Source organism: Diabrotica undecimpunctata, chromosome 3 (genome assembly GCF_040954645.1).
Source record: "Diabrotica undecimpunctata isolate CICGRU chromosome 3, icDiaUnde3, whole genome shotgun sequence".
In the NCBI taxonomy this organism is placed as follows: domain Eukaryota; kingdom Metazoa; phylum Arthropoda; class Insecta; order Coleoptera; family Chrysomelidae; genus Diabrotica; species Diabrotica undecimpunctata.
The window spans coordinates 60,710,727-60,724,197 of record NC_092805.1 but is presented as its reverse complement, the minus strand read 5'-3'; the positions used below and the strand labels follow the sequence as shown (position 1 = coordinate 60,724,197).

The window sequence follows — 13,471 nt, the reverse complement described above, 5'->3', positions numbered from 1 at the left end:
ATATATATATATATATATATATATATATATATATATATATATATATATATATATATATATATATATATATATATATATATATATATATATAGTATAATGTGGGCGGAACATATAGCGAAAAGAACTGAGACAATAGGTGGTCTACTAGAATGACACTGTGGTATCCAAGAGACGTGAAGAGACCAAGAAGGCGTCCAAATTTAAGATGGGACATAAGGAAACAAGCCAATACAACATCACGCAGAAGAGCGAATTTTAGACAATCGTGAATCGTGGGCAGAAATGAAGAATGACTATGTAAATGTAAATTTCATTTATAAGAGAATTGGTACAATATAAAATATATCGAGACATCAGTGGCAATGGTTATAACCAGTCTGATGGAAACAATTTCCATTAACAAATAACTTACAGCAAAAAAACAATTTTCCGAATCACTTCGAGTAAATTTTTTTTAAGCGTATCTCATTAAAGTAAATACTTTTTCTCTCTTGGTAATTTTTCGAAAAATACTTCATTTTCGAGTTATTTGTAATTTTTTTATTAAAAAAATGCCTTAATTAGTGATTTTTGGGATTTTTTTTCTAAAAAATACTAAATGAATTAAAATTCTACAGCTTTATAATTTTTAAAGCTTCACGTACAAGTAAGAATATTTTGACAAGGATAAGTGGTTACGGTACGGTATCGCCGTAACCGTACACGCTTATTATCGTATACAGCAATAGATTGCTTGAAATGCATATTCGAAATATTTGGTTCCATGTTTTCAGCAAAATAGAATCCATTTATCTTTGTCAAAATATTCTTACTTGTACTTGAAGGTTTAAAGATTATAAATCTCTTTATAAAATTGTAATTCATTTAGTAGTTGTTTAGAAAAAAAAAATACCAACAATCGCTAATTAAGGCCTTTTTTCAACAAAAACTAGCAAATAACTCGAAAACGAAGCATTTTTCGAAAAATTATCAAGATAGAAAAAGTATTTATTTCAATGAAATACGCTTAAAAAAATTTTGCTCGAAGCGATTAGGGAAATTGTTTTTTTGTTATAAGTTATTTGTTAACAATTTCCGGCCCATTAAAAAAAATTAAAATACATTTGAACTCGAAAAAAATATAAAATCGAATAAAAAAGGATTTGTGCGGTAGAAATGCAACAAAAATTAGTCGGTTTACGCTCTGCTTATTGGGGTAAACCACTCGCCTATTGTAGTTGACACTACTTGGACATATAGATCGCTTGATGTCTCTTTAGAGTATAACCGTTCTGTCTCAACGCTTTTTCTCCTAAATATTCAGATTCACATATTCGGGTATGTCGTTGTTCCAATAACTGTCCGCTTTGTTGGTTTTCGTTATACCTGCGCCGAAGTTTTCCGTTCGCTGTTCGTTCGATTAAAACATCTAAAAATGCAATTTGGTGGTTCTTCTCTATTTCATTAGTATGTTTTTAAAATGCCCCATACCGCTGAAAATATGTTGTGGCAAAGCAGTTATGAAAAATGTTAATAATGTCTTCTGGGAACTACTGACTAATGTATTCTAATGTCTCACCACCCGGCACCATAGTAAACAATGAAACTAGGTCGAAAATCACTAATATATCATTCGGTCTTCATATAATTTTTTTTATTTTCTCGACAATAGTGTGCAAAATAACAAATTTCAGACTGGCCAATGGGTGGTTTGAGAAATTTTTGTGATTATGTATCATTTTTTTTGTAAATTATAAGGTTGTACATTCGCGTTTCTGTTTTCCGTACAATTTTCTTAATTTGTTGTTACTAGAATAAGCTTGGACAATAGTGTTGTATCAATCTCGATTGATTCGTTCGTTTTGAATCAATCACTTTAAAGTATTGAACTACCGAATCTCTTTAGCTCATAACGATCCGATCGTGCGGTAACAAAAATCGATTGATCGACAGCCGACGGCACCGACCGAACCAAAACAAAATCCCACAGCCAATACCCTTATTACTTTTATACTTTCGGTTCTCGGTCGTTCCTCACTTGTGACGAAGACCGATCATGTCATCCTGGTGCAACATGTACGCACCCTGATGAGCATTGCCCTTCCTTCTGGAACTTTTATTAAATTCGATTGGACGAGAGATCCAAAAATCTCATATAAAAGTTAAAACACCTTTAAATATGGGACATTTTCGGAACTCGGGTCAGTAGTTGCCTAGTCGAGGTCAGCCCCTCACGGGCGCCCCTAGAGCACTTTGCTCTAAGGGCTCTGCGATATTTTCTTAAGACTCTGTAGCTGAGTTTTTTTTTTACCACAGTTTGTTATTTTATTTCTTCATCCTATAAGAATATACAACAGATCTCGTCTTTTTCAAGACGAGATCCAAACAAAGAGCGTTCGGACTAAAATTGCGCTATATTGCGTAATATTGTGCAATGTTAGATAACAACTGGTAACTATATAAATTCCACTGAGTTACTAGTTCCGATACGACAATCAGCTGAATGCGTTCGTTTGAATGATTGAAACATTAAAATACTAAATATTGAGTTAAGAATTGCGTGCAAGGCAGGAACTTGGGAGTATTCGAATTGGAAAATATTCTTTCGGGTCCCAGTGATTGCTTTCGCTTATGTTGTTAATAGTTAGTAGGTGGTTAAAATCATAAAATATCTATTTGCACGCCTTTTAAACAAAGCTAGAGCGAGACCAAAAGTTTAAAAACATAATAAATTCTAGCTTCTCGAATAATCTGTTGAGAATCTGTACGAACTTAAATGTTAAAAAATATACGAGGCATGTTTTTTAAGTAAGTACCGTTTTGCGATTCCGCCGCCGCAGCGCTACGGTCGGCGTTCCGCGCATGAGCGCTGGTTACCTACATCTCTTGTCTACGCACTGACGCCATTACAGTCTGATTCTTCATTGTATACTTGTTTACTCCAGTGTTTAAGATGCCTCCAACAATCGTGAGTCACGCTGATTGTGAAGTACGGGCTGTTGAGATCGTTGAAGTTTACGGACAAAACATTATGAGTGATGGAATGGTAAGGAAATGGGTGAGAGCATTTAAAGATGGCCGCACAAATGCGCATGATGAAGAACGGAGTGGGCGTCCTTCGGTCGTTAATGAAAATTTGGTGCAGAAAGTGGTCGAAAAGGTGAGAGAAAACAGACGCTTTACAATTTCATCATTGTCCGACTGCTTTCCTCAGTATTCTCGTAGTGTTTTGTATTGCATTGTTACCGAGAACTTGAATTACCGGAAATTGTGTTCACGTTGGGTTCCAAAAATGTTGACGGATTTGCACAAAACCCAACGTTTAGGCAGTGCATTGACTTTCCTTGAGCGGTACCATAGTGAAGGTGAAGATTTTTTAGACCAAATTGTTACTGGTGAAGAAACGTGGGTGGCCTACGTCACACCAGAATCGAAACAACAATCCATGGAATGGCGACATTCATCATCACCAAAAAGAGTGAAGTTTAAGCAAACAATTTCTGCCCGGAAAATCATGTGCACAGTTTTTTGGGAAAGAAAAGGAGTATTGCTAGTGGAGTTTCTGCCTCGTAATGAGACAATCAATGCATCAATGCATTGTGAGACATTGAAAAATCTGCGTCGTGCAATCCAGAACAAAAGACGTGACAAGTTGAGTAAGGGTATCGTTTTGCTGCATGACAATGCCCGTCCACATGTGGCTAATCAGACCAAAGATCTCATCAAATCATTTAAATGGGAAACTCTAGATCATCCTCCATACAGCCCTGATCTGGCGCCCAGCGACTACCATTTGTTCCAGCACTTGAAGAAACACCTGGGCGGTCAGCGTCTTCAAGACGATAACGAAGTCAAAACATTTGTGATGCAGTGGTTAACAAGTCAGGCGGCAGAATTTTATCAGGAGGGTATTCAAAAACTGGTGCCACGTTATGACAAGTGCCTCAATATTCACGGAAATTATGTAGCAAAGTAGATTAAGGTACAGGCTTTCATGTAAAAATAAAATTATTGCCATATCTTTGCAAGTCTTTTTTTAATTCCAAAACGGTACTTACTTAAAAAACACGCCTCGTATATTTAGGTGATAAAAATAAACGTAATATTCCAATAATTTAGGCGAAGGTGAATACACATATGAAATACCGTAAGCAATGCTCTCGGTTTTCAGTCGATTCAGCTCAATCAATCGGATTTCTTTTAAACGGCAACGAAAAGTATTGAAACGAACGAATGATTGAAATGATTCGATCGTATTCCAAGTCGGTCACTGATTGATTCGATCCTTGTAAAACGAACGATTGACACAACACTACTGGACAAGTTAATCAACAGATTTGCGTTTCACTTTTTTTTAAATGTTGTGTCCAGTACTTATTTAATTTTATTATTACTGTCCTCAGTTTTAGTACTATAGTGGCAATTTTATTATCCGGATTTCGTCTGGCATATACTGCGGTAATTCACGAATTCCACATTCAATATTTGCAATTATAACTTTAAATGGTCTAAAAGAAACCTGTAGACGCCAGATGATTCTGCAAATCTGGTCAACACTTTAAAGTGCAGATACTTCTGTGGTTTTATATTGTCAGTAATGCTGTAGTAAGGATTTTAGACGAAAAATTATTAGATACCGGTCGCTGTTCATAAGATATTTTCTTTTTAAAACTGCACCCGCAAACAGAAGATTCTGAAAACACTGAAAAGAATTAAACGTTTTCAGCAATGTCTGATTTCATCGTTTGGTTAGTAAATTGACGGCACCAAATGAGCTCATCCGAATGAACTTCAGGAAGACTCAACAATAGTGTCCAACTTGACACACCTTGAAAGATGTTTCTCGAAACAGATTTTTCTACTTGCCATTCAGGAAAAACCAAAAATTACCTGAAATATATCTTCAAAAAGCAATAGGTGCAAACCGATAAATGCTGATATGGATGCCAACAACCAAAACTGGAACTATTGTATTAACTACCAATTTAACTCTTACGTTTTCATTGCAAAAATACTGGCAGTATGTTAGTGATTGGACAATATAGTAACTATCAATCATATACACACGATTAAAGATATAAATTACACGGGTTTTAGCTTCGTATTTTTGGTTTATACTGTTACTCAAAAATCGCATATAAAATAGTTATCGAAAAACAAAAATACTAACATACAAAACACCTTTTAAAGAACGTAATTACCTGTTTTAATTTCAATTCCAAGCCTTCTACATTAGTATTGGACATATTAGAAATTCTAACTGCAATATTTATAACCTCACCCAGTACAAGTGTCCTTTTTGGAATAGAAACATCCATGCTGATTGGACCCTCTGCACAACAAAAGCAGCATATTGTTTTTTCATCTGAGTAGTTTGTGGGTTGCTAAAAACATTTCAATTTGTATTTAAAATTTTTTTCTTTAATTTGTGTATTTTTCTTAGACTAAGTTTCAGAAAATAACTATTTAGATAAACTTTCATCACTTAGAACATTGGTTGTAAATCTAAATATACAAATGGACTTTATTTAACGTTATGGAAGGTGTATAACGTACAAAGCGAAACACAGTTAAACCAGAAGTGGGAGGTAAATTATGATAAACCTGAGACAGAGTAATGATCTATGCTATTTTGTAAATATGACAGTAATAATTTTAAAACAAAAAAAAATGGTCGAGGAGTCTCTATCTGGATAATAGGAAATCGGAAACAATAGAGAATTGCGAAAAAATCAGAATATAAAGTTGTTTACCGATTATTTTTTTAGTGTATCATGATTCGAACTGCAATATCCCTATGTTCAGCTTTAACACCCACAAAATGTTACGTTTAAGGGGCTACCATACCACGTATCTAGAAGAAAAATGTGGTCTTTTATAGGCAGTGTAAGTAGGCGGAACCACAAACTATAACAAGAAATAAAAGTAGACATTAACTATACTTATGCAGTATCCACCGTTGTTATATAATGATAAAACGTCTGAAGTACGAATTGTTGGCACAACAAAACTCGTTGTGTCAGTAAAAAACGACAGAGATCCTATTGAATATTATGTATTTATGGAGGAAACTTTTGATATCATTCACGAGACTCATATTTCAAATGGACATGGGGGCCGCAACAGAATGGTGAAAGAACTTAAGACGAAATATAAGAACATCACTGTGGAGTTTGTCAAGGTTTACTTAAATCTTTGTGTACCGTGTCAAAAGAAAATTTAAATAAGTTAAATTTTAAGTAGTGCATTTAATTCGAGATATCAAGTCGATCTTATTGACATGCAGTCACAAGCGGACCGTGACTATAAATTTATTATGGTCTATTAAGACCATCCTACCAAATTTGTCCAGCTCAGAGCATTAAAAACCAAGCGTGACGAAGAAGTTGCGTACCATTTGTTGGAAGTGTTTACCATATTTGGAGCTTCACACATTTTACACAGTGATAATGGTCGAGAATTTGCAAATAAGATTATTGAAGAAGTCTGCAGTATGTGGGACGAACTGAAAATTGTCCACGGAAAACCCAGACACAGCCAGTCGCAAGGTTCGGTGGAGAGAGCGAACCAAGATATCGAAAAAATGTTGGCCACATGGCTGGAAACAAACAAAACGAGTCAGTGGTCGGAGGGCATAAAGTTCATCCAATTTATGAAAAACAAAGCTTACCATTCCAGCATTAGCTGTAGTCCATACGAAGTACTATTCGGTTGTAAGGCTAAAGTAGGATTAAAAACATTCTTACCTGCTGGTACTTTAACTGAAATTAGAAGCGAAGAAGATTTAGAAGCAATAATAGCAGATGAGTCCGATGATGCTCATGATGGAGCAAAACACCGTGGCAATTTGGATGTTGATAGTACAACCGACGATTCACAATTAGCGAATGTTGGATATTATTTATTTACAATACATTATTTATTGCGATAAAATTGAGTTTAAAGATTACTTTTCTCATCTACTTTTTCTAATTTACTATGATTTTGCGACAGATAATAGATGGACAAAGCGGATACTGGAATGGAGACCAAGAGATGATGCCTACCGAAGCAGAGGTCGTCCACCAACACGTTGGACTGACGATCTAAAACGTTGTCATAGGAATTGGATGCAAGAGGCACAAGATCGAAATAGATGGAAAATTATGAGGGAGATCTATGTCCAGCAGTGGATAAGCGAAGATTGAATGATGATGATGATTTTGCGGCTCTGGCCGCAATAATTTCACTATCCATTGTTGCCAACACTGCTCGGGTTGAACAACCAGTCGGACGACAGATCGTATCATCTTTGAGCCCTATTAGTCTTTAAAATCAGATCGTAGTATACTATTTTAAGTTATGTATTATATATATATATATATATATATATATATATATATATATTATATATTTTTTTTATTTGCCACTATTTTTCTATTTTTTAAGAAGATACTAAGAAAGCAAACGATTTGTATAAGGCAACTTTTACAAAAACATTAAATTTAAATTTATTTTATCAACAATAACGTTTATTAAATAAAAATATTTAAAATACACATTACCAGCAAGTCAGGTTTTTGAAGGTAATTCAGATCTACTAACGAGACAACAATGAAAATGAATGTATCTTCATAGTCAAAAGCCATTGGTCGATCAACAAGAGCAATAACTTTGTAAGTGATGCTTCCATATGGACAATTATATGTAGAAGGAATATTATTGGGTAGTATCAAACTAAATGGATACATGTGCTGACCAGTCGGCAGTTTAGTTGTTCCAGAATCTGCAAATATTTTAAACATGTTAAGAACAAATTAATATACAGCCATAAAATTTCAACTTACGTCCTCCATGCAAAATTACTTCCGTAGAGACAACATAATTATCTGATTGTACTGTTACATCTCTTGTTTTTGATTCATTACTGCCAGGTTCTGTATAACTTTCTGTAGTTGTCCATTCTGTGTGCTCATGACCAATCATGCGCACTTTGACATCTAATAACAAATAAACCTCGTAAATTTGTGTTTGTACACAAGTGGTGTATAAGAGCGATACATATGCTTGAAAAATACATTTTTGCAACAATTGTCACTTATTTAATCAGACTTATTTACAAATATATTATATTGCCATTCGTACTGTCATAATACATAAAATTGATGATTATATTTTTTAATCAGATAGTGTTCCTTTTTAACATACTGATTAATTTAATTTCATTAATTAATGTATTTACTTATTGGTACTGTTTCATTATTAACATATTATTTAGGTTGTTTACCGTAAGTAGAAGCTGATTATAGCCGCACATGTCAACCATGAAACAAAAAACTTCGGTTTAGCAGTGCTTAGCAGATTGCAACAGAAGTTTGCAATTAATCTCGAAAGAGACAAATATTTACTCGTTATTGTTTCATATAAAATAAGAATTGCAGAATTCATAAAATGGTATAATCAAAATGTACTTTTTAAAAGCTTTCTCTTTTTATATTTGAAGCATACAACATATTCATTACAAAACATCCCAACACTGCCAAAACAAAATATTTTATTTCATGGTTGACATTTGCAGCTATATTCAGCTTGTACTTTCGGTAAACTCAACCCATATTTATATTAGAAATCAAAGAATGGAAAAGAAAAGTATTTTTAAAGTGTGTAAACATTTAGTTTTAGTTCAGCGCTTTCAGCTTACAAAGCCATCTTCAGATATATGGTCAAGTTTTTAAAGTATCACTACTAGGAGAGATCTCATTTGGTAAAAAAAAAATACAGAAATTTTCTTGTCACTCTGTAGCTTCTTCTCATGAACTCCATGAGAGTGACATAAATGGATCGCATCAGAAATGAGGAGATAAAACGAAGAATGGCAGTAGAACAAGACATACTTAGATACATCGAAGAAAAACGTTTAATTTGGTATGGACATGTGAGAAGAACAGATCATACAAGGTGGATAGCAAAGATTTCGGATTGGAGCCCAATAGGAAGGAGGAAAAGAGGTAGACCCCGAAGATCATGGAGGGATGAAGTGGACGAGGCCAAGGAAAGACGAGACCTTAGAGATGGATAATGGCAGAACAGAAAGGACTGAAGACGTTGGCTGAAAGAAGGAAGGTGGCGACAGCTGTAAAAATCCTTGTATAGATAGAGATAGATAGAAATTTTCTTTTTAAAGCTGCTTCTACCAAATAAGATCACTCCTAGTAGCGATACTTTTAAAACTTGACCATAACTCTGAAGATCGCTTTGTAAGCCGAAAGCGATCAGCTAAGAAATAGATAAGAAAATACTTTTCACTTCAAAAATACTTTTCTTTTGCATTCTTTAATTTGTCATAAGTGTGTACAAAAACATATCAGTCTTTTCCTTTTTCATACTTATATTAACAGTTTGACTGATTATTTTTTTATTTACAATATGGTACTTAATTCAAGAGGAAAAAAAAAGATTACATAGAAGAAAAAAGTCAATTTGACGAAAAACAGTTAGACAACATAGACTGGTTAAGAAATCAAAACGAAACTCGAAAGTTCTACAGAAATGTAAACAAAATGAATAAAGGGTTTAAGCCAAGAATAGAATAAAAATCCAGAGAGCAAAAAACTACGAACGTATGGACGTAGGATCAGACCACAATTCAGTCGTTATAAATCTCAGACAAAAACTAAAATCAATACGCCGAAACAAACCAAATAAGTGCAATATTGAAATACAACGAAGCGAAGCTAATAAAGAAAAAGTAACAACCAAACTTGAAGACCTGAAAAAAAATTATAACAGAAAACGAAGAAATAGAAAATACATGGCAAACCATACAAGGTGTACATAGAGACGAACTTAAGAATACGAAAAGTATGAAATGGAAAAAATGGATGACGGAAGTTATTTTGTATCTCATGGAAGAGAGAAGAAAACACAAAAACAACCCAAATTTATATAAACAAATCCAAAGAACCATAGATTCAAAAATCAAACAAGCAAAAGAAAAGTGGATAAATAAAATATGTCACTAAATAGAAAACCTAGACAACCAACATGATACATTCAACCTCTACAAAAAATTAAAAGAAGCCTCCAATAATAACAAGAAACCTAATATACCCACTCTAGCTGATATCAAATTCAAGTATGGGAGGTATTTATCGAAAAATTTCTTGCGGATGAGACCTGAATAATTGCAACAGACGTTGATGTGGGAGATGGAAGGAGCGTCAATCCTAGACGTAGATGTAAACATGCGACACAATGTGCAAATAATTAGAAAGCTTGTGGACCAGACGAAATAGAAATATATGTAATAATAGTAATCAGAATCATTCTGTCTCCTGCCATTGCCAATAATGTAGCATTCAAAAACTTTTTGTCCTTTGTCTATTATTAGTTTTTGTGTAAATGTATTTAAATGTTTATGAGATTCGATGATGTGCTGGATAGCAAAATTTTGACGAAATGGCCCTGAAGGCGACAAGATTTAATAAAAGAACTGTGCTCGATATGTGGCGTAATTTTAAAGGAATGGCTTAACTTAGCATTTTCTATACCATAGAGATCTAGTTCCCGCAACTGCGACGAACTTAGGCTCATTAGCTTAATGAGTCACTTTCAACAAATATTCTTAAGTATCATACAGAACTGAATTTATAAAAAATGTTAAATAGACATAAGTGACTATCAGTTCTGATTTAGAAAAGTCTTGGGAGCAAGAGAGGCGCTGTTTGCGACTCAAACACACATTCAAAAATGCCTTGATTACCAGAAAAACGTATATCTCCGTATATTACCAGAAAAAATGTATGAACTACAGAAAATGAAACTAGAAAAATTTCCGCATAATTCAAAACCTTATTGGAACCAAGGAGCAACCTTAAAATGTTCCAACCACACTACTAAAAGCGTCAGTATACAAAGAGCTGTCTGACAAGGCTGTCATGTCTGCATTGCTCTTTAACTTGTACTTTGAATGCATAAATGAACTAGAGGGTGCCAAACTTGGTATAAAAATAAACGGTAAATATATTAACAATAATAACCAGTCTCTATTGGAACCAAAGTGCTGAGATAAAGATGGGCAACTTACACAGTGGGAAGATAGATATTAAAAAGGGTGCACGACAAGGATGCGTCCTCTCGCCGCTTCTGTTCAATATATACTCTGAACAAATCTTCAGAGAAGCACTGGGAGAAGTTTCGGAGGGTATCAAAGTAAACGGAGAGGTAATCAATAATATTAGATATGCTGACGACACAGTTATTATCGCAAATGACTGCAACGAGCTTCAAAGACTCATGCAAAGCATACACACAGCAAGTCAAGAATATGGTTTAGAACTCAATACAACCAAAACTAAATGCATGCTCATCAGCAGAACACAACAACCTCCGATGCAATTGACATTAAACAACCGAAAAATAGAACAAGTGGAGACATACACATACCTTGGAACCACAGTCAACACAAAATGGGACCAGTCAACAGAAATAAGATCACTAATTGAAAAAGCGCGAAACGCGTTCAACAATATGAAAAAGTGGTTCACAAGCAAAATTTCAATGGAACTAAAATTAAGACTGGTCAAGGGTTATGTCTTCCCGGTCTTGTTCTAGGGAGCAGAGGCATGGACCACAACGGAAGCCACCCTGAAGAAACTAGAATCCTTTGAGCTGTGGATATATCGCCGTATTCTTCGGATATCCTGGACATACCACATCACTAACGAAGGAAGTAATGCAGAGAATAGGCAAAAGCAAAGAAATAATCTTCACCGTAAAGAAACGGAAGCTTGAGTACTTCGGACATGTCATGAGGCATATTAAGTACCGGCTGCTACAGTTAATAGTCCAAGGAAGAATCGACAGTAGGAGGGGGCCGGGAAGAAGACGACACTCATGGATGCATAACCTGCGACAATGGTTCGGACTAACATCGACCGAACTGTTCAGAGGTGCCGTAAACAAAGTCAAAATAGCCTTGTTAATAGCCAACGTCCGAAACGGATAGGGCAAAGGAAGAAGATATTAACAATATTAAGTATGCAGACGATACCGTTCTGATAGCAGAAAAAATGGAAGACTTACAAAACATACTAGACAGAGTTAATAACGCAAGTGAAGCAATTAGACCAGGTAAATAACCAAAAAAAAAGTACCCTGTGTGTGACACTGAATCGGCCAGGCAAAGGACAGTTGTTTTGAGTAGTATGGACATCTGTAACAAAAATCTATGTTTTCTGCAGTCGATTTTTTTGACTTAATTAATTATTAACAAAGTAAGGTCAAAAACTGTAAATATTCGCTTTTTTCGTCTATCAGCCTAAAGTAAAACATTTGAAACAAATTTGGGAATAAGAAACTTATAAGTCATATAAAAACCGTTAAAATGGCGTTTTCTAAATGTTCCTATCCTTACTTGTTGCTTAGAAAGTTAAAAATAAGTCAAAAATTTCGGTTTTTTATAAATGTTAATAAAATTATTTTAAATAAACTTATTACCTTTATATTACATGTTGTCTCTTATGGTGCTTAAAATTTCAAGTCGATCGGTCAAATAGTTTAAAAGCTATTTAATTTGTTTGTTCCAAATTAAGTTTTTTTGGCAACAAGTAAGAAAATTATGTAGTTATAGTAATTATACAGGTAGCTTTTGAAAGAAAAAGATTTATTCTGTTAATATTATTAAAAAAATGAGGAAAAATAATTTTAAATATTGCAAATTAATTTTGCAAAAACATGTCGATTTTTTGTTTTGCTTATAAACAATTAGAATAACCTTTTAAACATTGCCTTTGTTTGCTTTGCTTTGTTTATAACAAATAAGAGATCTTATTAGGGTCATCTGAAAGAACATACTTTAAAGTTTTAATGTGAAAAATTCTAAAAAGATTTGTATTTTAATAGACTCGTTCACAAAGATTCAAAAATATGGTCCAAAATTCGGTCGGCTTTAAAACTAGTGAGAGTGGTGGATGTCGCCAAGGTAACCAATCACGACAAAGATTGTTACTTTGGCCGGCCAACCACAGCGCATGTTATTAACTGCGCCGTCATTGGCCTCACGGCGGAAATGTGCTGCAAATGCTTAAACACGATGTGTATAAAAGAGCAGCACATTTTCCGATCGGGATACAGTCGTCATACACTACTAGCCCCGTAAGACCTTGTTGGTTCGGTGTGCTACCAAGCTACCTTTGAGTTTTATTAATTAACCAATATCCTGCTATCGTCGAAGACGTTAAAATTGAAGAATAGTTATCCTATAATGGTTATCCAATTTAGAAGCTAAATCATCCAGTGTACAAGAACCGGCGTGTCGACTACAAAACACTTCCTGACAGTAGAACACGACTTTCTGAGATCGAAAAGACATTGGTCTTAGAACTATTTCAAACCGTGTCGAACTGACCACAGCGTTATTTGGGTCTGTCACGGTAAAGAGCGAATGAAAGCTCCGACGGGGACTTGTAATTGCTTTTCCGATCAGGTTGAGCTGCAATAACACTTCGTCTCC

General features: G+C 34.5%; 1 protein-coding gene across 2 annotated transcripts in view; it reads right to left on the bottom strand.

Moving 5' to 3' along the window:
• LOC140436846 (arrestin domain-containing protein 3-like) overlaps nt 1-13,471 on the bottom strand; it is a 66,311-nt gene that overhangs the window by 34,613 nt on the left and 18,227 nt on the right. For both annotated transcript variants that reach the window (XM_072525983.1, XM_072525982.1), the window contains exons 3-5: nt 7,806-7,958; nt 7,524-7,744; nt 5,181-5,363 (exon numbers count right to left, since the gene is read on the bottom strand). In XM_072525983.1, coding sequence (XP_072382084.1) covers nt 5,181-5,363; nt 7,524-7,744; nt 7,806-7,958 — 557 coding nt within the window. The remainder of the gene's footprint in view (nt 1-5,180; nt 5,364-7,523; nt 7,745-7,805; nt 7,959-13,471) is intronic.